General features: G+C 44.1%; 1 protein-coding gene across 1 annotated transcript in view; it reads left to right on the forward strand.

The window, feature by feature from the left end:
• The window catches only part of EMB (embigin), a 71,030-nt gene that overhangs the window by 40,034 nt on the left and 5,196 nt on the right, over positions 1–25,800 (forward strand). The window contains 1 exon segment of the mRNA XM_029577691.1: positions 4,569–4,696. Coding sequence (XP_029433551.1) covers positions 4,569–4,696 — 128 coding nt within the window.

A 25,800-nucleotide genomic window follows, 5' to 3' on the forward strand; every position in this document is an offset into this window, starting at 1 on the left:
CACATGAGGAGACAGCATGGCTGTGCATGAGAGATGGGGAAGCAGAATAACCTGGGTGCCATTGCTTGCTGTGCTACTCCTGTCCTGTATTGGACTGTCGTTTACACCACCAAAATTTCTGGTTAGGATCACTACTGCTGCCATCACCATATGCGCGCCCACAAAGGGATCGTGGACATTTGTCTTTGCATGCGCTGCACCTACTGATTGGTTGAGGTGAGTGAGATCATCAGGCCCCACCTTGACTGCCATATTGCCATCTACTTTGTGACATATTGCATCACCAGGGCTGGTGCTTCCATTAGGCAAACTAGGAGGTCACCTAGAGTACCAAAATTATGGGAGTGGCAAAATCCAACCAGCATGAGGTCCAGAGGGGGAAAGCCAATACTGCCAAAGAGGGGAGTGCTGTAGCTGCCACCAATAGGTAAGCTGGGCGTTTGGGGTGAATGAATAAAGGATTGCCTAGGACGCCAAATACTCTTGCACTAGCCCTGTGCAACACTAATTTAAGCAAATGAACAAATGGCAAGAGAAAATCATTTTGAAAATGCTAATGCCTACCATGTCATGGGAAGAGTGTGGTTTGAGCTTGATGATGCCATACCCCTTATCTGTTTTGAATGGACTGTATGTTGTATGCAACAACGTTGGATTCTTATTCTTTTGGCTTGTGAAGGATGCCAAGCTAAGCTATTTGTATGAAAAAGATCTGAAAATGTTTCTCCACCTCTTACTTACCCATTTCTGCCTGGGGCTCTGTTATCACCTCGGGACGGTGATTTTGCTGCTGCCCATGTGACTGAGCGTACTTTTAATTCATCTAGACTGGGAAGTGATCTAAGCCGGCCAGATATAGAGTTGCCCATCTTGCCTACAATTTTGGCTCCTAAACCACTGCCTGCCATCACAGCTAATTAAATTGCTAGTGCTGCTGATACATCTACCAAAGAGGCTGGCAGTATTAGTAAAGAGGATGATAAACAGGTGCCTACTCTGAGTAAGTACTAGCATTGGGGGCAGGGGTGACTCCTAGTTACTCCTGCCTGTGGGCGCCAATATTCAAAATGGTGCTGGCTGACCTGAGTTTCCCTTTCACCACACATGCTTTTTAACACATTTTAGTAATTAGAGGCCTGAATGACTTACATTCTTCAAGAGGGACCACTTTTCTTTTTTTTGTTTTAAGAATATTACTGTAGAGAAACGCTTGAGGATGATGAAATTTTAGAAATGGCATCTGTTTTATAAGTCATTTACAGCGGCGGAGTCACGATGTCGGACCGGCCCAGGTATTCGCCGCCCAGGACAAATCATCGTGCACGGCAGACCACATGACTGGAGCGATCGGCCCACCGGGGGATGCCCGATCCCCCGATAGGCCAATCCGCCCCTGGTCAAATATATATATATATTTTTAAACCCAGTACCTGTAATTGATTCCAATAATACCGTGCAATTGCATGAGAAGTTGAGTTCCCTCTGTTGGAATGCTACAGCATGAAACATAAAATGGACTACTGTTTGAAGGAGAAGGCCATTTCCAAAATTGGAACTTCCCATGGCAAATAATTATAGCATTCAATTGTGATACTATCTTTAAAAAAAAAAAAATCCTCAAAACTGTGTAAATCCTTTAGCACAAGCTGATGCAGTGTTTATAGTGCTCAAACTGACTTGATCACACTAGTAGCTATATTAAAAGATGGTATCAAAGATTAAATACTGTAAATTTAAGCAATGAAAGAAAATAAATTCCATGTCTTATTATGTGGTGTTAATGGAATACTGCATTTGCAAAAGATTTTGCTTAGGCTTGTTATTGTGTTTGTAAGCACAGACAGTTAAGGTATTGCTGTGGTAGGACTAATTTAGTTTTATGCATAGCACTGATTCTGGCTTTGCAGCTTACGTCTTTGCCCTCTGGAAGCAGTGGTTCTCCCACAGGTATGTGGGAGGTTACTTCCTTCTTTTTCACCCAGATCAGAGCAAGATATCAGCAACTCCTGTTCACGTGGGCCCGGCAGGACACCAACTTTATCTTCCCCTGCCTGGCCTGGCAGTGAGGCTGCTGATGCTCTCTTCACCCCATGGGGACATGAAAGCAGGAGCATGAGGGAGAGAGGTGCATGCTCCTTAGATCCACGGTTGGCTTCCCCTGCTGCTACCTCATCTTCTTCCTCTCCTCAATACTTCTTGCCCTCATCTGCTGTTGGTAAAGCAGAAGGGAGACTCTGGATTGGACTGAAGGCTTATGCTGGCTGGGAGCCAGGAGGAGGGGTAAATGTGCTGGGCAGGAAGGCCTTGGCAGATAGGGAGTCAGGAGTCTGCTGGGTAGGAAAAGGTGAGGGAAAGGAGGTTGGGGTTGCTGGGTAGGGAGGGGTGAAGGAAGGAGAGATGGAAGTGGAGTGAGAGATGGAGGTGTGGGGACTTCAGGGTTGGGGGAGAGGGGAGGTTAGGGAATGCTGAGCAGGAAGAGGTGGGAAAGAGGTGGTCAGAGGAATGCTGGGGAGGGAAGGGCAGGGAAAGTTGAGCAGGGGAGAGAGGTGGCACAGGGAAGAGGATGCAGAGGTGGAGGGTGTCGGAAATTTTGGTCAGGGATATGAGCGTGTGAAGGGACAATTGAGTAACTGGGAGAAGTGAGGGTTGATGGGGGCATGGAGGGGAGTGACTGGGTACAAAATCCATAATATGTCATTTCTGAGAATATGCATTTCTTCTGTCTTTGAACTTTGCTTAGTGGAGAAGGAAATATATTTCTGTTTCTAGTTCTCCAGTTTTGCATTGCAAGAGGAAGGTCTTAATGCTTCCGTTCCAGTTTTTGTTTTCGCATTTGTAATTTGTGGTATTTTATTCTATATTAGGTGAAGGTAGGTCTGTCTGTATTCTATAGTGTGTGACTGAGACGTAGGGATTTGTATCAATCTTATTTGTTGTATTTTCTCAATATTTTATATTGCACTGGTGGTGAATTGCTGCCTTTTCATGGGCAGGGGTATTGCTGTTTCATTTCTTGGAGTTAATGCTGCTGAGGTATGGCAGGTGTGATAAACATATACAGAATGGGGTTTGTTTGTATTATTTTACAGTGCACCTGATAGTAGAGGGAGTTTGTGATGCTGTTATTGAGATGAAACCAGAATCAGAAAATCTTTTTTGTATGGTGAGTTGTACAGGGAAATGTCTTAGTTCCGCTCTGCACTCTTTCAGGCCGATACAGTACAGTGCGCTCTGACAGAGCGCACTGTTAGCCTGCTCTTGGACGCGCGTTTTCCCTTACCCCTTATTCAGTAAGGGGAGGAAAACGCGCGTCCAACCCGCGGCACCTAATAGCGCCCTCAACATGCAAATGCATGTTGATGGCCCTATTAGGTATGCGCACGGGATACAGAAAGTAAAATGTGCAGCCAAGCCGCACATTTTACTTTCAGAAATTAGCGCCAACCCAAAGGTCGGCGCTAATTTCTTCCGGCACCGAGAAAGTGCACAGCAAAGTGTTCGGTCAAGCATTCCCATAATTTATTGAGTCATCCACAGCCTCCACAGACTGTCACATACTGTCGCTACCCAGGGCCTATGTTCATGCTTTTATTCAACCATAATTACTTCCCCCCTCCCCCCTCCATTAGCAAACTTCCCTCCCTACTTGGATTGATATCCCTTAAGTCCATTTCGTTTTAACTGTTCATATTATTCTTTTTTCCTAGTTATGTTTTCCAAGTTGTTCACACCCCTGTTCATTGTAAGACATATGTTGTCATTATTTACTACATGTTGGAATGTAAACCGGAGTGATAAGTAACTCTGTTACCTGAACTTCGGTATAAAAAAGTTATAAATAAATAAAAGCAGTAAAAACTGCTTTTCTGTGCACCCTCCGACTTAATCTCATAGCGATATTAAGTAGGAGGTCCCGAAGAGTAAAAAAAAAATAAATTTGAATTCAGCCCACGGCTGTCTGGCCGAAAATCGGACGCTCAATTTTGCCGGCATCCGGTTTCCGAGCCCATGGCTGTCAGCGGGCTCGAGAACCGACGCCGGCAAAATTGAGCGTCGGCTGTCAAACCCGCTGACAGCTGCTGCTCCTGTCAAAAAGGAGGCGCTAGGGACGCGCTAGTGTCCCTAGCGCCTCCTTTTCCCCGTTTCTACCGCGCCACCTAATTTGAATACTGCATCGCGCACACCGGCGAGGGGCCGGTGCGCGCGCCGGGAAAGCGGGCATTCGTCCGCTCTCCCGCGGAATTTACTGAATCGGCCTGATTGTTAGGAAGCAGGAGGACTCCTGTGGATGTAGAGTATATGCTTATATTTAGTCCCATGATGGTTATGTGTTCAGTGTGTCACGCATGTGAGCATCATCTCTCAGGTGTGTCCTGATAGAAAAAAGGTTGAGAACCACTCTCTGGAGGATGGGGCAGGACTGGTAGGGAGGGATCATTGTAAACTGTAGTTTAATCAGGAGGAGGAAAAGAGAATGTGTATCTTTAAAATGCTTATTCTACAATAAATGAATGCAGCTTGGAAAACCTTTTAATACATTTCTTGGCATATTTTCTCTTTATCTTTAGTTCCTAAGGTCAAGGGAGCTGACAAACCCATGGTTACTTATGAAAGGGATACTGTTGTTATGAAATGTGACAGCTCAAAATATGATCCTGTGGAATGGATTTGGTACAGGATGAATGAAAGTGGCCAGGTAAGATAAAATTTAATTGTTCAAGCAAATCAGAAAAATTAAAAAAAAAATGATACAGTAGCAAAAGTCTTGTCATGTTTAAGTGACCAAGCAAAACATAGGGGTATGCCAGTTGCTTTGAAGTGTCACAGGTATCTGGTGTTTAACAACAAATTCTATATTCATTGGAACTTTGGTTAAAAAATAAGACAATAAGGAAATGGATTACTGACCAAGTCATTGGCTGCATACTAGTACCAACCAGTGAGCAGAAACTTACATTAACTCTGTTCCATTGTGTATTTTAAAGGAAAGTTGTTGGTAAGCACAAAAGAAAATAGAAAAACTAGGTATAAAATTAGAACCAGAAAGCAATTTAGGAGAAAATAGAAGTAACATGGACATACAGAACATAATGGCAGAGAAAGCCCATGAGATTCATCTAGCGTGCACCCATTTTCCCTTTCTGCTACAATACCAACCTTCAACTATAAACTGGTTTCATAGCAACTAAAAGGCCAATATTAAAAAAAAAAAAAAAAATGTAGAACGGATAACCTATGTGGCTAAATTTTGCCACATAAGTTATCCTGGATATTCAGCAGTATAAATGTCCCATTGAATATCCATAAAGTTATCTGCCTTCGTGTAGCCAGATAACTTTATTTATTTAGATATAGTTGCTTCATTACCCTGCCTTCCCAGTTTAAAAATATTGCCCAAGTTAACTGGCTGTATCCCAGAGAATGTAGCCAGTAAGCGGCCTTACCATTGAACAGAACAAAAGGTTCCCCACGGGCTTGGTGGCTCAAATCACAGATCCCCACTCAATCTGTAAATCATGGACCTGCCCGGCCGAGCCTCTCCTACCTCCCCCCCCCCCCCCAAGCCCCCCAGAAAGCATTTTAACACTAAAAGTGCTAGAGATCAGGGGCTGGCCTTCCTCACCCACTACCCATTTCTAAATAATTTTGCAACAATGAGCCATCCTCTGCCTTCCAACCCTAACCCTCCCATACCTCCCATATCTTCTCAAATCTGTATCTTCTGCAGGGATTGTGCTTTGCTGCTACCACGCTCCATTGCTGTGACAGCTGCATCTCCACTTTCCCTCCTTTCCTCTTGGGTATACATATTTAGGTTCTTAATTCTCATTTCATAATGCTATGGTTCTGGCTCACCTCCATTTGGTAGTCCTACTTTGTATTGCCTCTATTTTGGAGATCTCCTTTTGGAAGTATGTTCTCCAGGATTTGACACTGTATTCCAAGTGATGTTTCATAAATGTCTTCTACAGACTTCTTATCACCTGCATTTTTACTACTGGTAATATGCACCCTTAGCACCATAGCGTTCCTTTTACGCTGGTCTCTGCCTTATCAATTTTTAATATGACCACCGTGTGATCTTTCTTGCTTGGTGCATATCAGTACCTTAGTCCTCTCCCATCCACATCATTTGGGTTTACATTTAATGACTCACTGTTGCGAGCGCAGCCTATGGCTGGTGTTGAGAGCATGGAGGCGCGGTCGCTAGCTCATAGGAGAGCATGAGCCCCTGAACCACGGCACGACTCAGGGAGGAGCCCCAAGGCACACCGTGGGAGGTGAGGGCATGCAAGCATGGGTGGAACAGGAACAAGACAGGACTGGAACTAAAGCAAGGAACTCGGAACAGGAACAAGGCAGGGTTAACCCTCCGCTGGACCTACATGCACCAATGAGACCCAGCAGCACAATGCTTGTCTCAGAAGTAGCCCTCCAGCCACTTAGAAGCCCTTCTGGACCCACCGCTTGGGAACAACGAGTGCGTGAGGCTAGACAGAGGCTGAGGGCAGGAACAAGCCAAGACAGGAACTTGGAAGACTCAGACGAAGACTCCTGGAACTTGGAAGACTCAGACGAAGCCTTGGAACTTGGAAGGTACAGGTGGGCAATCCCCCTCAGGGCGCCCTACACGCCCACCTGTCCTACTGTGCTCCCTACACAACCTGGGAAGGCTGGTCGTGGACCACGCGGGAGCGGGACAAGCGCCGTAAGGGGATCCAACCAAATGAGGCTCCAATGACCAGAGACAGGAACCGGATCAATACGGACTTACCCTTGGGGTGGTCATCTGGAGGACTCGGAACTTGGAAGACTTCAGGAACATCAGGACTTCAGGAAAATCAGGACTTCAGGAAACGGAACAACGGGACCTATAAGAACATGCCATGCTGGGTCAGATCAAGAGTCCATCAAGCCCAGCATCCTGTTTCCAACAGTGGCCAATCCAAGCCATAAGAACCTGGCAAGTACCCAAAAACTAAGTCTATTCCATGTTACCGTTGCTAGTAATAGCAGTGGCTATTTTCTAAGTCAACTTACTTAATAGCAGGTAATGGACTTCTCCTCCAAGAAGTTATCCAATCCTTTTTTAAACACAGCTATACTAACTGCACTAACCACATCTTCTGGAATTTGTTGCGAGCAGGGACGCAACACTCGCCTTTTCCAAATTTGAGCTTAAGGCAATTTTCAATGCAGGCACTGTAGCTATTTCCCTGCCCAAGTGGACTTAGAATCTAAGTTGTACCTGTATCATGTACTACTTCCTTAGATTTTTTTCAACTCAAATGTATGAATTTACCTTTATGTTGAAACTTAGCTGCTAAATTCTTTACCACTCCTTACAGCTTCACAGATAATTCCTCAATTTCCTACTCTTTCTGGAGTGTCCAACCTTATTGCAGATGTTAGTATTTTCTGCAAAAAGACAAACTTTTCCTTCTATTCCCTCTGCAATATCACATATGAAAATATTGAAAAGATTAGGACACAGAAATAATCCCTATTTCATTCTATTGATTGCCTGAGGAACTATCTAGAGCAGAGGTTCTTAACCTGGGGTCCATGAGACCATTCCAGAGTTTCCTCCAGAAGGGATCCAAGAAAGTTTGGGCTGCTGCTACCTGTGATTAGTTGAGTTGCTGCCACAGGCCAGGGGGGTGAGATGAGGGTTTTTATGGCCCCAAAAACTTCACCCCACATTGCTACAGACCAGGAAGCGGAGGGGCAGAAAGGAGCCAGTTGCACCCATTATAAGCCTCAAACCACACTACTGCATGTTTAGCAGAGGTGGGAAAAAGAGGGACCAATTGCAGCCCTCAAGAATCATAAACCCCACTGCTACACTTTGTGAGGATGTGGGAAAGAGAGAGGCCAATTGAGGCTCTCAGAGCTTTTGTAACCTAGGCTGCACACTGAGGAAAGGAGAGAGAGGCTGAGTTATCACAGTAGTGAGAAACGTTTCCCACTAGTGCCACGTCTCTCCTACTGGCCTGACAGAGATAGGAGAGGGGGAGCTTCACCAGAAAAGTGAGAGTGGCTCAAAGGAAGAAAAGAGGAAATGAGACTGGGGAAAGACAGGAGAAGGAAGGAGACAGGAATGAAGGAAGAAATGGAGGATAAAGAGGGAGACAGGATTCCATGATTGACCTGGTTAAGGGGGGTGAGAGTGGATAGCAGCCTATCAAGGAAGAGAAGGAGTGGACTCTCGGGAATCATGCTGAACAGAAGTAGAGAGAAAGGGAGGGACAGAGGACTGCCATAGTCCAGGAAGGAAGAAGGGAAAGGTGGCCACCAGGAATCAAGGCGGAGAGAGGATGAGACATTAAACACAAAAGTTATTTAGCGGGGCACACAGACAAAGATGGAGCTCTGATAAGCCTTCTTTCCTTTGAAAAGCAAGCTATTGTTTTGCTTTTTCTAAAATGTAAATAATTATTTAGTGACTATCATTTTCTGTATTTGTTGTAAGAATCATACAATAAAATAATAAAGTGTAACAGAAAAGCAGAATAAAAAGGGGTCAATTTTCCAAACTTTTTGTGTGGGTGAACCCCTGTTTATCCATGTCAAAAGGCCCTTTGAAAATTGCTGTTCCCCACCACTGAGGGTAAAAGTACCTGCGCTATGAGCAGCATGAATGCTTTTACCTGTCGGGGGGAAGCAGCAGGGATTTCAGTTTGACAGCCTGGAGCACACCTTCACGCATGTACTTTGCACTTGCTTCAAAGCAGGTGGTTTTCCCCTATCAGCCCAAGTTTTCAAAAGAATGCCAAGGGCAGTTTCCCTTTGAAAATTAGATTGCAGCTCTGCAGGTACCGGTGCTGATTTTCTGTCAGGTCATGCCAGGTTGCCAACCTAGAACTTTTTTGAACTTGCTTCCTTTTCCCCATTTCAGCTGGGTTGGAAGGTGGAATGGCCTCACCCTTCAATTAAGAGGGGAAATTTTAAATAGCTTTGGAAATTGCCCTCCCTGCATATTCAGTTTAGATAAAGTTTTATACGTTAGGAATGATTCTAGCGTGCAATCATCATTTCTTTTCTTATGGCATGCAAAAATTAAAGAGAATTGTGTTGGGGTCCGTGAAGCTTTTTATAGCTAAAAAGCGATCCGTGTTCCCTGAAGGGTTGGGAACCTCTGATCTAGAGAGTTGATATTGCTTGTCCTTGCTATGATTTTCTGGGTTTTGCTTACTATTCCTACGTTGAAAAGTAGCAATATAATATTCACATTGTTAGTTGTGCTGAATTTTGCTGTGGTAAAAAGCAAATTTTACAATAAATACTATGGCTATATATCATAAGAACATATAATAAGATGTGCCATACTGGGTCAGACCAAGGGTCCATCAAGCTCAGCATCCTGTTTCCAACAGAGGCCAATCCAAGTCACAAGTAACTGGCAAGTACCCAAACATTAGATAAATCACAAGCTACTATTGCTTATTAATCTCCATAAAAGCAGTTTATGGATTTTTCCTCTAGGAACTTATCCAAACCTTTTTTAAACCCAATTACACTAACTGCTGTAACCATATCCTCTGGCAAAGAATTCCAGAGGTTAACTATGAGCTAAGTAAAAAAGAATTCTCTTCAATTTGTTTTAAGTTAACTACTTGCTAACTTCATGGTGTGCCCCCTGGTCCTTCTGTTATCTGAGAGAGTAAATAACTGATTTACATTAACTTGTTCATGTCCTTTCATGATTTTGTAGACTTCTATCATATCCCCCCTCAGTCGTCTCTTCTCCAAACTGAACAGCCTTAACTTCTTTAGCCTTTCCTCATAGGGCAGTCGTTCCATGCCCCTTATCATTTTGGTCATCCTTCTCTGCACTTTCTCCAGTGCAGCTATATCCTTTTTGACATGCAGTGACCAGAACTGCACACAGTATTCAAGGTGCAGTCTCATCATGGAGCGATACAGAGGCATTATGACATCCTCCGCTTTATTTGCCATTCCTTTCCTAATAATCCCTAACATTCTGTTTGTTTTTTTGATCGCCACAGGACACTGAGCCAATGATTTCAATATATTATCCATTATGACGCCTAGATCTCTTTCCTGGGTGGTAACTCCTAAAATAGAACCTGACATTGTGTAACTACAGCAAGGTTATCACAGATAACCACTGTATTTGTTAAATATGATCTCATTTTTAGCACTTTTCAAGTCATATAAAAATATGCTTAGGCTGGGTTCAGCTTGACCATCTGTCTATCTAGAGGCATGACTGGATCAAAATGTGTGTGTTAATGGGGGTGGTGGGAGGGGTTGGGGTTAGGGTTGGGGAGCAAAGTGAAGCATGTGCCATGCACTTTCTGTACTTTTTAGAATTATTTTAAATTTAATTATATTTTTTTAAAGTGGTTTTTTTAGTGTTTTAATTGTATATTTTATATTATTTTTCAGATTAATAGACTATTGAAAGTATGTAAAAGTTAAACTGACAAGTTGCTTATATATATTTTTGAATTTGCTACTGCAAACTCTATGAATGTAAAGCGCCTTGACATGTATTTGAAAGTCGGTATATAAATTTGTATTGCATACAGGAATTCCGGTATATAAAATTAAAAATAAATAAATAAATAAAGTTGAATAAATAAATAAATAAAATAAATACTGAAAGTAACCGCAGTTTGATAAGTATGAGGTCATTTTCTTTAGGGTCAAAGATGAGAAGCATTAGAAAATTGATGCATATACATGGCTTTCACTTCCTTTTTTATTTGACACTATAACAGGATTACATCCTGTCGTGTTGAGAGAAATTGACCTCAGTTGGCACCAAAATCATTTTATTCTTATACAGCAAACTTATGTTTGCTGAATTTAGACATACATCTGAAAAGATATTGTAAAACTTTGAACCAAAATCTGTGAAAAGTTATAGGCATTGTAAAATTTCAGATTGTCTTCTGCTGACCCTTGTACACTCATAAAAAATGTTTCCTAGAAGTTCCATTATGAGTTTAGTCATTTTATAGCCCTTGATTGCCCCTATTTAAGGCTCTACCTGCTGCTAGCTGTCTGCTAAACTTAGGAAATAAAAATAAGTACCATACTCATGCTCAGTCTCATAGCTGTAACCCCACCCCGGTGTGCCTGTCCTGCATGGGTGGGCCATAAAAGAATTTATAGTCTCTTCGAGGCAGGGACTCTGACTAGCGGTTGACATAGTCTTTTTTTCTCCCCAAGGCATGGATCCTTTGTTGCATGAGTGGAAGTTATCTTCCAAGGCCCCGAGTGCTAAGGGAGTCTCTATGTCTGTGTGCCCCTGGGAGAGGAGCATCCTGAGATGAAATTCACATTCAGGCCAATTCAGTACGGTGCGCTCAGGCCGAGTGCACAGTTAGCACCCGTTTGGATGCGCGTTTTTGACGCGCTATTATTACCCCTTATACAGTAAGGGGTAATAGCGCATGGAAAACGCACGTCCAACCCCCCCCCCTGAAACTAATAGCGTGCTCATGAGCCTATTAGTTAGTCCCGCTCGATACAGAAAGTAAAATCTGCAGCCAAGCTGCACATTTTACTCTCAAAAATTAACTCCTGCCAAAGGCAGGCCCCAAAAATAAAAAAAAATAAAAAATCTTAAAAAAAAAAAAAAACATCGGCCTGCGGGTTGGAAAACTGACGCTCAGTTTTGCTGGCGTCCGTGTTCCGAACCCGTGGCTGTCAGCGGGTTCGATAACCGACACCAGTAAAATTAACTGTCGGCTGTCAAACCCACTGACAGCTGCCGCGTCCGCCAATAAGTAGGTACTAGGGACGCGCTAGTGTCCCTAGCACTTCCTTGTTAGCGCAGGCCCTCATTTGCATACTGAATCGCGTGCCCAGGAGAGTGGCCTGGGCACGCCTTGGGAGAGCGGGCGCTCGCCTCGGAGAGCTGGCTCTCCTGCGCATTTTACTGTATCGGCCTGATTATGGGCCATTATGCAAAAAAAAAACCACTCCAGACCCCGAGGTGGTCTCCATAAAATAAAGTTCAATTGCGGATAAGCAATGATAAATGGGCTCAATCTATTCAATTTCAGCCACACAATTAATCTGTAGACTTTATAGTTCTTTCTGTCAATCTCTGCAGAGTATCCCTCACAGGGACCCAGGATTTCCCCACTTCCAAGAAGTAAAAGGAGTGGAGGCCCTGGGTGGAAAAGGTACCTGCTTTTGGTGATGTGGCAGGGTTTCCCCTCCAACTCTGGATAAAAATATTCAAAACAGTCTTTGCAAAGAGAGTTGCAAAATTCTCTCCTTCTCCCCAGGGCAAAGACTTCTGTGTGGTGTTCTTAGTGTTCTCAATTTATTTGTTACCCACAATTTGTTGTTTCTTGGTGCTTGGATCCCTTTATAGGAGGAATCCAGATGGAACAGCAACTTCTGATGCTCCCTTCAGGAGGAGGGGGCAGTCAAACACTTCCTCCTGATTCTCAAACACAAAGTTTCTTCCCTTGTAAATCAGTTTATCACCAGGGGGTCCTGGCACCGGGTCACCACCTCCTCCGTCCTAACTAAGGTGTAGAGGGTTAGGTCTTCCTCACCTGGGCAGCCCCAAAAACAGGGCTCCCCAATCCTTGAGTCCAGGTGGTGCCAGGGTTTCACCAGGCCTCCTACCAAGAAAATGTAAAAGCCCAACCAGCTAGTTAGTAGACTGGATGGAAACCCTTCCAATCCTAGTCAGCTTCCACAGGCTGGGTTAGCCTGTTTTCCTTGATTGGGCCTGAAAAAACAACAAAGGATAAGCTCATGAACTACCTCCTAACTTCACAAAACCCATAATAGACTGCCCACAGAACTGCTTAAAAAAAACCCAAAACTCTCAGGTGGATGGTCATTCCAGAGTTCTCAAAGGGAGGGGTTGCATTTATTTATTTATTTATTTATTTATTTATTTAACAGTTTTATATACCGACCTTCATAGTAAATAACCATATCGGATCGGTTTACAATAAACAAGAATATAACTGGGGTAGCAATTCAAGTAAACAAAAGGTAAACAATAGGTAGGAATAAGTCAAAAAAAAAAAAAAAAAGAGTCAAAGTTACAATCAACAGGGTAAGAGAACTTGGAAGCTTGCAGGAAGCTGGAAGGAAGAGAAAGCAGGAAATAAATACATACAAAGTGATAACATATTGCGTACGGGTTAAAGCTTAATGGTGCTTTAATCTGGAAGAGTCAGAGTCTATTCGTGAGAATAAACACCGTGATGGGTAAGCGTGAAGGACAACTAGTGATTGTCTGGTGGGTTGGCGAATGCTTCTTGAAAGAGCCAGGTTTTAAGTCGTTTTCTAAAAGTTAACAGGCAAGGCTCTACTCTGAGGCTTGATGGGATGCTATTCCAAATAGATGGGCCAGCTATTGAAAAAGCTCTGTCCTTTGTCATCGAAAGGCGTGAGGCTGTAGTAGGAGGGAATTTCAGAGTGCCTTTGAGAGTATCTCTGGTTGGTCTGTTAGAGGAGTAGAGTTTGAATGGGATTTCCAGGTCGAGTTGAAGATGATGATGGATAGCTTTATGAATTACTGTGATTGATTTGTATAGAATTCTGAAATTAACTGGTAACCAGTGTAGGTTCCTGAGGATGGGAGAGATGTGTTCGCTGCGTCTTGTACTGGTCAACAATCTCGCAGCCGCATTTTGTAACATCTGCAGTGGTTTGGTAGTAGATTTGGGGAGGCCTAGGAAAAGGGCACTGCAGTAGTCTATTTTGGCGAACAGTAGCGCTTGGAGGACTGTCCTGAAGTCGTGGAAGAATAAGAGTGGTTTAAGACGTTTCAGAATCTGTAACCTGAAGAAACAGTCTTTGGATGTTGTGTTGACCATTTTCTTGAGGTTTAGTCGATTGTCTAGTATTACCCCAAGGTCTCTAACCTGCTTGCAGGTAATGTGAGGGCTGTGTGGTGATGGTGGGGAGATATTGATTTTGTTTGAGGAGATGTGGAGCAGCTCTGTCTTAGAGGCGTTGAGAACCAAGTTTAGGCTGTTAAGTAGGTTAGTGATGGATAGAAGGCAGTTGTTCCAATGGGTGAGCGCTTTTGAGATTGATTCTGTTATTGGGATTAGAATCTGTACGTCGTCTGCGTACAGATAATGAATTAGGTTGAGGTCTGTTAACAGTTGGCAGAGGGGGAGGAGGTAAATATTAAAGAGGGTAGGAGATAGGGAGGAACCCTGAGGTACGCCAAGAGTTGATTTAGTTATGGGTGACTCTTTATTGTTGATTTTGACTTTGAAAGTCCTATTGCTGAGGAAGGACTTGAACCAGTTGTGGGCAGATCCGGAGATGCCGATGTCTGTTAGGCGATCCAGCAGGCTGGTATGGTTGACGGTGTCAAATGCCGCTGAGATGTCTAACAGGATTAACAGAAAGGAGTGTCCTTTGTCTAACCCCATGATAATATGGTCAGTAAGTGAAATGAGAAGGGTCTCCGTGTTGCGTGATTTACGAAAACCATATTGCGATGGGTATAGGATCTTGTGGTCTTCGAGATATTCAGAAAGTTGGGTGTTTACCAGTTTCTCCGTTAGTTTGGCAACGAATGGGAGGTTCGAGATGGGTCTGAAATTAGCTAAAACATTCGGATCTAAGTTGTGTTTCTTGAGGAGGGGCTTGAGTGAGGCGGTTTTTAGACTGTCTGGGTAGCTTCCTTGCGTTAGAAGACTGTTTATGATACTGGTCAGAGGTCCTGAGATCGCATTTGGGATGAGAAGCAGGAGTCTCAATGGGATGTTATCGGCCGGATGGCTTGATGGTTTCTGCCTTTTTAAAAGGGATTCAATCTCTTTGGTGGAGATTGACTCAAAACTGTCGAATTTAGGTCTAGTGAGAGACTGGGGATTCTCACGTGACTTGGGAGGTGTAGTATTTGAAGGCAGGAGGGCGAGAGTATTTAAAATCTTCTGTTGAAAGAAAGAAGCGAGTTCATTAGCCTTGTAAAGAGCATGTTCATCTGGAATAGGTGGGGGGGTAGATTTGGTGATTTGTGTCACGTAGGCGAATAGGGCCTGGGCATCATATTGGAAATGATGTATTTTGTTTGCATAGTATTCCTTTTTTTTCTGTAGAATGGCGGTCCTGTAGTGATGTAAGAATCCCTTGTAAGTGGAAAGTGTAGAGGTGTTGGGGGTTTTGCGCCATCTATTTTCTTTATGGCGTAAGGTCTGTTTCATTTGTTTAAGTTCAGCGCTGAACCAGGGTTGATTTCCCTTTTTTGTTGGGTTGATTGTTTTGGAGACCATAGGGCACCATTTATTTGCGACAGCTTCTGTAATTTTTTGCCAGGAGGAAAGGGCTGAGTCGGGGTTGGCTAAGTCTAAGTTAGAGAGTTCTTTGGAGAGCTGATCGCTGAGTGTATCCGATGGACATGCTTTCCTGAATTGAATGGTGGAAAGGTGTGTGGCGGTGTGTGTCTGTTTGTGTGTGGAGAAGGAGGATTCTATCAGGAAATGATCTGACCAAGGGATTGGGGTACAGGAAGGTTCTCCTTTGCAAGTGAAATTGGAATTGATAAATATTTGATCCAGAGTGTGTCCAGCTTTATGTGTAGGGCTGTTGATGGTCGGAGTAAATCCCATAGCGCCGAGGGTGGTGAGGAGGGCTTCGCAGTTTGCAGAAAGAGGTGTTGCGTTTGTATGGAGGTTGAAATCCCCCATGATCATTGTTGGAAGGTCTGAGTTAATATGTTTCACGATGGATTCTATAAGGGGTGAAGGGTCCGCTTCTAGAACTCCCGGGGGAGCGTAGACTAAGAGTATTTGTAGGTGTTTTGACTTGACTAGACCCATTTCCAATTTGGACTCTGTCTTGCTTGAGAGTATCCTGTCTTGATTTGAATAGTATCCTCCCCATTAGAGAACTACACTGCTCTAGCTTTAAAACGGGATTTACCCAGGGCTTACTGGTGACCGAAATTGATTATCGGTCACACATCTATAGCAAATACACAAGGTTTCTACTGATACTCCATACACCTTTAGCCAACTGATGTACTGACTTATGGTATGAACCTTGTGTGCTGCTGCCAGTGTTTTCAAAGTTTCTCCCTGATCTTCAGCTTCTTGAGTTTTCCATCCTCAGCCTCCAATCAAGATAGATGGTTCCTCATTTAAACGTTGTGCAACATCATCAAGACTTGATGCACTTGATTGGACTAATTAGGCCCAAATCATTGGTGTGGTCTAGTCATCAAAATCAAGTTTTCAGAATATCAAATGTCTACTCTATAACGACCCTGGTAGAATTAATTGCACAATTATAGCTCTCCTCTGGGCCAGAATATAGATAGAAGAATGGAATTAGCAGCCAGAACAGCAATAGCTACTAATTATCCCCTGCAGAGTAAGAGGGTCATCACACAATGTCATCTACTACTGACTTCACACTTTTCTAGACCCACCCAAAGTCTCCGTCTCTGCTACCCAGAGGATCCCAACCACTTATGCTTTCATACAGAAATGTTTGTGTTACAATTCTGCTCGCGGGCCTAGCCATGAGCAGCCTCTCACCTCCTGCAGCCCAAGTGCCACCGCCATCCTTGCTCCACGGCAGGCGGAGCCGCCGTCGACCTTGCCCTTCTTCGCGGCATGGAGCCGCCGACATCCCGGCCTTGTCTTGCAGCCCGGAGGCTGCCAATGTCACCTCTCCCGGCGCGGCATGGGAGCCGCAGCTGCCTTCTTTGTGGCAGTGAGCCGCCGACATGCTGTTCCTCCCTTGTGGCCTGAAGGCCACCAATGTTCCTCCTTCTCCGCAGCATGGGGCCACCATTGTTACAGTCTTCTTTACGGCATGGACGCCGCCGCTGCTGTCCCCAGTCCTGGCCTTTCCCTAGTTGTGCGGCAGCTCCTCTCCTCGATATTTAAAGGGCCCGTGGCGGGAAAAGCCCCATGGCCTTACCTGATGACGTCTCCTGGCGTCACATCTTCAGCCCTATAAAAGGGCTCCTCGCCTGTCCCTTGTCGCCTTCGCAAGGAGCTTGCCTGCTTCTGGATTCTTCATCTCATCTCTTCATTCCAGGAGGCTCTGAGGTCCACCTTCACTTCTTCAAGGTCCTCTCTTCTTCGTGGGAGCTCCCTTCATCCGTGGTTCCTGGTCTCTCGTCGGATCCTGCATCCTTGTCTGTCCTGTGCCTTGTCATTCCAGTTCTCTGGTTCCTGCCTCCAGATGTCCTCGTCTCCAGATGTTCCTGTCCTCAGTCCTCGTCTCCAGTTGTTCCAGTACTTCAGTTCTTCCCGGTTCTTCCAGTTCCTGGCTCTAGATATTCCAGCCTTGTCTTGCCGCCGGATTCCACAACCAGATGTCCATCCTGAGTTTGCTGAATCCGTGTTTGAATTTAAGCCTGAGTCCTGTTCCCTGTCATTGGAGAACTGTTCCAGTCGGATCCATCTTCTGGTGCTGCCCGGATTCCTCTTCTGTCCTGAGCTTCAGTCCTGTGCTTGTCCCGCTCTCCGTGTGGTCCGCGACCAGCCTCTTCAGGTTGTGTAGGGCGCGCAGTGGAACAAGGTGGTCCGCGACCAGCCCACAGAGGGCTGTGAAGGGCACCATGAGGGGTAATGCCTGCCTGAGTCTCCAAGTGCCTCATCTTGTCAGAGTCTCCAAGTGCCTATGTCTTGTCCAAGTCTCCAAGTGCCTATTTCTCATCCAAGTCTTCTAGTGCCTATGTCTTGTCCTTGTTCTACAGTCATCGCCTGTCCTCAACCTCTGTCCGTTTTGTCTCTCCTGCCGCTCTCAGGCAGTGGGTCCGAAAGGCTAACAAGTGGCCGGAGGGCTACCCCAGAGACCAGCATTGTGTTGCTGGGTCTCTTCTGATGTATTCAGGTTCGGCAGAGGACAGGGCCCCAAGTCTTCAGCCTGTCTGTCTGTGCATGGATATGTCTCGCTGCCTCGGCGCTTCTCCGGAATCCCCTCTGGGGCCGTGCTGTGGCCCAAGGGCACACTCTCCTGAATTGAGACCACTCCCTAGTGCTCTCCAACATTTTGCCTTAATATGACTATCATGACATAATTCTGTAAAAATGGCTGGGACCAGATGAAGATGAGAAATAGATATAGGTATCATGCCACAATTGCCTCAAGATCAAAAGAGAGCAGCTGAGGTTTCTGCGCCTTCCAAACTGCCCAACAGCACAATTTCACTAACAATATAAAGGACTCAGAAAAAAACATATGTGTGTGTGTATATCTATATAGTTTTATATATAGTATTTATAGTATGGAGGGTCCATGCACAAGAGAAGGGCAGGAGTATACCCTAGTCACTCATGCCTCATCAGAATCCTTATAAAAACGATACCCGATCTGAGACAGGCACCATTTTGATGTCACATATGGTGTGAAACTCAGGGTTGACTGGCACATTTTGAAAAGCATTCCAGCAGGGCAGGAATGAGTAGTGATCACTTCTTCCTAGAGATGTGTTTAGTTTTTACATGTCAGCTTGGGCTTCGGGTCGTTTTTTTTTTTTGGCGATTTTTCACTAAAAGAAAAACCCCACCAAAACCCTTAAAATTTAGTTTATTACATCCTCCCCACCCTCCGGACCCACCCAAAACTTGCCTAAAATCCATGGCGGTCCAGCGGGGGTCCCGGGAACGATCTCCCGCTCTCAAGCCGTCGGCTGCCAGTAAACAAAATTGTGCCATGGCTCTTTGCCCTTACCATGTGACAGGGGCTACCGGTGCCATTGGTCGGCCCCTGGCTGCCGACGGCCTGAGTGCAGGATATGGCTCCAGGACCCCCACTGGACCACCAGGGACTTTTGGCAAGTCTTGGGGGGGTCAGGAGTCCCCTTTCTTGTGCCTGGATCTTCACGGAGGTCCCCAGCCATGGCAGATTTCTGAAGGTGACAGGAGAAGGGGGTGAGAATGGCTCAGGAAGGTTGCAACTGGGAATCACTCAGTCAAGCTGCATAGGTCCAGGCCCTGGATGATTTCTTTGGTGATGGTGGGGGGGCCTAGGGAGACGATGAAAAGAATTGATGGTGCCTGGAATGTCCTGCTTAGATTTATTTATTTATGTTTCAGTGCAGCAAACAAAACAAACCAAAATAAACATTAACATGAACAAAATGAGGGCCATGTAGGATCTTCTCCTGGCTCCTTTTGGCTGCACTTACCTGCCAGGTCAAGTTCACTGCCTGGCCCATCTCCTTGGAGTGTTGTGACATCATCATCTGGAACCAGCTGTTGATAAAAGGATGCGTTCAGTGGCTGCTTGTGGGCCATGAAGGATCTTCTCCTGGCTCCTTGTGACTGTGCTTACCTCCCAGGTCAACTTTGTTGCCTGGCCCCCCTCCACAAAGTGCTGTGACATCACCTGGAGCCAGCAGTCGATAAAAGGAGACATCCAGCGGTGCACCACCACTGGTGCACCAAAGCCATACTTCTAAAGAGTGCACCCCTTAGTGTGTGTTTGCTCACACACTAAGGGGTTTGCTCACACACTAAGGGGTTTGTTTTTACCTGACTTTCTCTTGCCCTCTGGTTCCCTTCGTTTTATTATGGTTAAATGGAAGGGTTGAGTGCAGAAACTTTCTGTTTCTCAGCCTACCAATCAACACACTATTCATCAAATGATCCTGAGGTCTGTTGGGCAAGGATTCTCAGGAGATGGCCTTGTTGCTGACTTGGCAAGTGGAGCAGCGGGAAGTCAGCCAGAGACCAAAGCATCACTTAGTCCTGAGATCCGCATTCCTCCTCCAGCACCAGAAGCACGATCATCTGCTGTGGTGGCCCATCGCGTGCCAGGAACCTAGCAGTTTGGCATGGTATCAAGTACATCATTATGAGCTAGGTGGGTCTATTATGGGAGAGTCTCTTTTGCAGATACCTGCTGTAATTAGCATCAAAAATGTATGGCAGGATTTTGTTTTATTAGAAAAAACCTATTAACAGGAAATTAATGATCTTGCTAATTCTATGGAGACTTCTAAAGAACAAGTTTCTGTTCAACAGAAGGCTATGATGGGAGGCTTACAATGTATTGAATCTCTAGAAAATCACTCAGATTCGTAATCTATGTTTTCTTAATTTTTCATTCTGGTCACCGCATCTCAAAAAAGATATAGTTGCGATGGAGAAGGTACAGAGAAGGGCAATCAAAATGATAAAGGGGATGGAACAGCTCCCCTATGAGGAAAGACTGAAGAGGTTAGGGCTGTTCAGTTTGGAGAAGAGACGGCTGAGGGGGGATATGATAGAGGTCTTTAAGATCATGAGAGGTCTAGAACGAGTAGATGTGAATCGGTTATTTACGCTTTCAAATAATAGAAGGACTAGGGGGCATTCCATGAAGTTAGCAAGAAGCATATTTAAGACTAATCAGAGAAAATACTTTTTCAATCAACACACAATAAAGCTCTGGAATTTGTTGCCAGAGGATGTGGTTAGTGCAGTTAGTGTAGCTGTGTTCAAAAAAGGTTTGGATAAGTTCTTGGAGGAGAAGTCCATTAACAGCTATTAATCAAGTTGACTTAGGGTATAGCCACTGCTATTAATTGCATTAGTAGCATGGGATCTTCTTAGTGTTTGGTTAATTGCCAGGTTCTTGTGGCTTGGTTTGGCCTCTGTTGGAAACAGGATTCTGGGCTTGATGGTCTCTTGGTCTGATCCAGCATGGCAATTTCTTATATTCTTATGTTCCTTGTACTCCCTTAATTGCTTCTCAATAGCTTATTGTTATGTATTTAAAGAAAAGTTTGGTCTTGTTGAGGATTATGAAATTGTTTTTGCTAATAAACATGCTTTGGTCATAAAATATGCATATTTCCTAATGCTTCCAGGCAGACACAGACTAGAAGGACATTTTTTAAGTACAGAGATACCATGTTAAGTTTGGGAGGTGAATTGTTCTTCGTTATCCAGCTGAATGTTTAATAAAGTTAGATGGTAATAGGTTTGATTTTCTTTAACCTAGTCAATTGAAAAATCTTTTAGTTAGCAAAATTGCTTCTCATCCTGCTTCTACTCCAGAGTCTAATGTACAGCAGTGTTGCAGATATAATAAATTTTATGCCAGTTTTTCCTTTAGCCTTCAGAGGGTTGTGTTTAGGATAATTTTGTATGATTATTTCCTGTGTGTATAATAGGGATGTGCAATCGTTTAGGACGAATTAGAGAATTTCAAGGAGCGGACTGGGAGGGATTTTCCCTTCCCTCCCTCTACCTATACTCCCTCCCTCTTCCCCTCTCCTCTCCTCTCCTCTCCACTCCTAAACCCTACCTTATCTTTCCTTTTTTTTTTTGTTTCATAACTTACTTGATGAGATTGACAAGTGCAGCTGCAAAGGTTAAAAGTGTTCAACAGGCATGGACATTGTTTAAAAATACAATCCTAGAGACGCAGTCCATATGTATTCCACACATTAAGAAAGGTGGAAGGAAGGCAAAACAATTACAGTCATGGTTAAAAGGTGAGGTGAAAGAGGCTATTGTAGCCAAAGAAACATCCTTCAAAAGTTGGAAGAAGGATCCATCTGAAGAAAATAGGATAAAACACATGCATTGTCAAGTTAAGTGTAAAACATTGATAAGACAGGTGAAGAGAAAATTTGAAATGAAGTTGGCCATAGAGGCAAAAACTCATAATAAAAACTTTTTAAAATATATCCGAAGCAAGAAACCTGTGAGGGAGTCTGTTGGACCAATAGATGACTGAGGGGTTAAAGAGGCTCTTAGGGAAGATAAGACCATTGAAAAAAGAATAAATGAATTCTTTGCTTCCATGTTTACTAATGAGGATGTTGGGGAGATACCAGTTCTGGAGATGGTTTTCAGGGGTGATGAGTCAGACGAACTGAACAAAATCACTGTGAACCTGGAAGATGTAGTAGCCAGATTGACAAACTAAAGAGTAGCAAATCACCTGGACCGGATGGTATGCAACCTAGGGTACTGAAGGAACTCAAAAATGAAATTCTGATCTATTAGTTAAAATTTGTAACCTATCATTAAAATCATCCATTGTACCTGAAGACTGGAGGGTGGCCAATGTAACCTCAATATTTAAAAAAGGTTCCAGGGGCGATCCAGGTAACTATAGACCAGTGAGCCTGACTTCAGTGCCGGGAAAAATAGTGGAAACTATTCTCAAGATCAAAATCATAGAGCGTATAGAAAGACATGGTTTAATGGAACTCAGTCAACATGGATTTGCCCAAGAGAAGTCTTGCCTAACAAATCTGCTTCATTTTTTTGAAGGGGTTAATAAATATGTGGATAAAGGTGAACCGGTAGATGTAGTGTATTTGGATTTTCAGAAGGTGTTTGACAAAGTCCCTCATGAGAGGCTTCTACGAAAACTAAAAAGTCATGGGATAGGAGGCGATGTCCTTTCGTGGATTACAAACTGGTTAAAAGACAGGAAACAGAGAGTAGGATTACATGGTCAATTTTCTCAGTGGAAAAGTGTAAAGAGTGGAGTGCCTCAGGGATCTGTATTTAGACCGGTGCTTTTCAATATATACATAAATGATCTAGAAAGAAATACGATGAGTGAGGTTATCAAATTTGTGGATGATACAAAATTATTCAGAGTAGTTAAATCACAAGCAGACTGTGATACATTACAGGAGGACCTTGCAAGACTGGAAGATTGGGCATCCAAATGGCAGATGAAATTTAATGTGGACAAGTGCAAGATGTTGCATACAGGGAAAAATAACACTTGCTGTAGTTACATGATGTTAGATTCCATATTAGGAGCTACCACCCAGGAAAAAGATCTAGGCATAATAGTGGATAATACTTTAAAATTGTTGGCTCAGTGTGCTGCAGCAGTCAAAAAAGCAAACAGAATGTTAGGAATTATTAGGAAGGGAATGGTTAATGAAGCGGAAAATGTCATAATGCCTCTATATCGCTCCATGGTGAGACCACACTTTGAATACTGTTTACAATTCTGGTCACCGCATCTCAAAAAAGATATAGTTGCGATAGAGAAGGTACAGAGAAGGGCAACCAAAGTGATAAAGGGGATGGAACAGGTTCCCTATGAGGAAAGGCTGAAGAGGTTAGGACTGTTCAGCTTGGAGAAGAGACGGCTGAGGGGGGATATGATAGAGGTCTTTAAGATCATGAGAGGTCTTGAACGAGTAGATGTGGCTCGATTATTTACACTTTCGAATAATAGAAGGACTAGGGGGCATTCCATGAAGTTAGCAAGTAGCACATTTAAGACTAATCGGAGAAAATTCTTTTTCACTCAACGCACAATAAAGCTCTGGAATTTGTTGCCAGAGGATGTGGTTAGTGCAGTTAGTGTAGCTGGGTTCAAAAAAGGTTTGGATAAGTTCTTGGAGGAGAAGTCCATTAACGGCTATTAATCAAGTTTACTTAGGGAATAGCCACTGCTATTAATTGCATCAGTAGCATGGGTTCTTCTTAGTGTTTGGATAATTGCCAGGTTCTTGTGGCCTGGTTTGGCCTCTGTTGGAAACAGGATGCTGGGCTTGATGGATCCTTGGTCTGACCCAGCATGGCAATTTCTTATGTTCTTAAAAAGTCATGGGATAGGAGGTGATGTCCTTTCGTGGATTACAAACTGGTTAAAAGACAGGAAACAGAGAGTAGGATTAAATGGTCAGTTTTCTCAGTGGAAAAGTGTAAACAGTGGAATGCCTCAGGGATCTGTACTTGGACTCATGCTTTTCATAAACCCTGGGATTCACACATGTGAGCCTTTTAAAATCTACCCTTCAGGCTGCACATCCTTAGTATTGTATATTGTTAGACTGAGAGATGGGAGTTCTCTCTGTGTGTAATTGATGAGTGCTGATGAATATTTTTAATGTTACTTAAGGCTTGATTCACATAGGAGTGAATGTTCAAGGAGTTCTGTGTGTAAAAGTAGAATATGGGCCAGATTTTAAAAGAGATACGCACACTGGGCCTATTTTAAAAAGGCCCAGCGATGCGCGTAAAGCCCCGGGATGCATGTAAGTCCCGAGGCTTGCAAAAAGGGGCAGGGAGGGGATGGTGCTGTCCGGGTGCGCATTTGCTGCTGTGCCAGGGATTGTGCGCTGGCAGTTGGCCGGCGCACACAACTTGCTTCAGTCCCAGGGCTGAAGTAAGTTTGGAGATTAAAAAAAAAATAAAGCAAAGGAAAAGGTAGGGGGGAAGTGGTGGGGGAGGAAAGGGAAGGTGAGGTGAGGGGGGTAGGGAATTTTCCTCTGAGGCCGCTCCGATTTCGGAGCAGCCTGGGAGGGAACTGGGGAAGGCAACGCGGCTCGGCACACGCAAGGTGCACAATTGTGCACCCCCTTGCACGCATCGACCCCCGATTTTATAACATGCGTTCGCCTGCACGCGCATGTTATAAAATCGGGTGTACATGTGCATGCGCCGGGTAGCACACACATGTACGCCACACGCGCTTCTTTTAAAATCTACCCCTATATTTTGGCAATTTTCGAAAGTGCATTTGCATGTGTAAAGTCCATTTATGCATATAAATCCTTTTGAAAATTACCTCCTAAGACTTTTCCCCACATTTTGTGTCTATGAAAAAAGTCCTAGATGAATCAGGCCCTTAATGGTAAAAAAGGATGATTGAATAAGTTGTGACCTTGCCTGTCTTACCCTGGGATTCATCATTCATCATAGCGGAACGATGGCCCACGGGAAAAAAAGGGGCAGGGGGGTCAATATTGTGCAGCTGGCCGCGACACGGTGGTGAGGTTTCACCCACCGCGGTGCAGCCATGCCGCACACTATGCCCCCAGAGCACCACGGGAAAAGATGATGTTATTTTCCATGGTGCTGCCGGCGATAATGTGTAAAACATTATGGCCCGCAGTGCTGCTGGGCATAACCCTGCCCACACTCCTCCCCTTTCCCTGATTTAAATAGTACCACTGTGATGCAGCCAGTATCGCATGCATTAGGACCTTACCGCATGCACATTGCAATTTGATAAATGACCCTCTTAGCTATGTATGACGATACAGTATGTATGCTTTGCATATGTATCCTGCGATGAGGATCTGTTCCTTGCAATTACAGAAGTCACAATGCCATCTGTTAGGTGAGAAATGGAAATGCTTTCATTAGGAATCCATTATGGCTCAGATATCAAGCCCACTTTTATATGATCACCCATAAATTGTAGATTTATGTGAATACCTTCAGAGTTCAGTCAGAGGTAGCCTCTTACTGAGCGTTTTAAGATTGGACTTTGGTTTAGATACTAATTCAGCTTTTGAAAATTGTTTTCCATAGCAGAATTAAGAAGCTGGATTGCTATTGGCAGTTTTCCCATAAATAACAAGGCTCCTTTTCTATCTGACTCATCCTTGCTGTCCCTAACTGGCAATGTGTGCAGTATGTGAATTAAATCTCCTGAGCTTGGTGCCAAAGACAGAAAAAAGTATCCTGACATTTATAAATAGGAGCACAAAGTTATAACTCTTAAACTTACACTTTAGTAAAGACATAGTTTGGATACTTTCTGAAAAGACTTTCAGGTCGATACTGTAACGTGCGGTTGAAGATTTCCCGTCTGTAACGTGCTGGGAGCGCACAATTCGGATGCGTAAGGCGATCCAGCGATACAGTCTCCAGTTTCACGCGTCCTTAGCGCTTCTTAAAACAGACGCATAACCCTTTCCGCACGCAGCATGTATATGATATGTAAATGAACGAATTTGCTGTATAATGAAAGAATTAGCTATTCCCCTCCGATACTGTGACGTGCGCTCAGATTATCTCCTTTGTAACCCGCTATTTTGCCGCGTCCTTAACCTGTTAGTTTACCGCCTACCCTCTACTTGGTGTTAGTGTGGTGTTTCGAAAATTAAAACGGGAA

Source organism: Rhinatrema bivittatum, chromosome 1 (genome assembly GCF_901001135.1).
Source record: "Rhinatrema bivittatum chromosome 1, aRhiBiv1.1, whole genome shotgun sequence".
Classification (NCBI taxonomy): Eukaryota; Metazoa; Chordata; class Amphibia; order Gymnophiona; family Rhinatrematidae; genus Rhinatrema; species Rhinatrema bivittatum.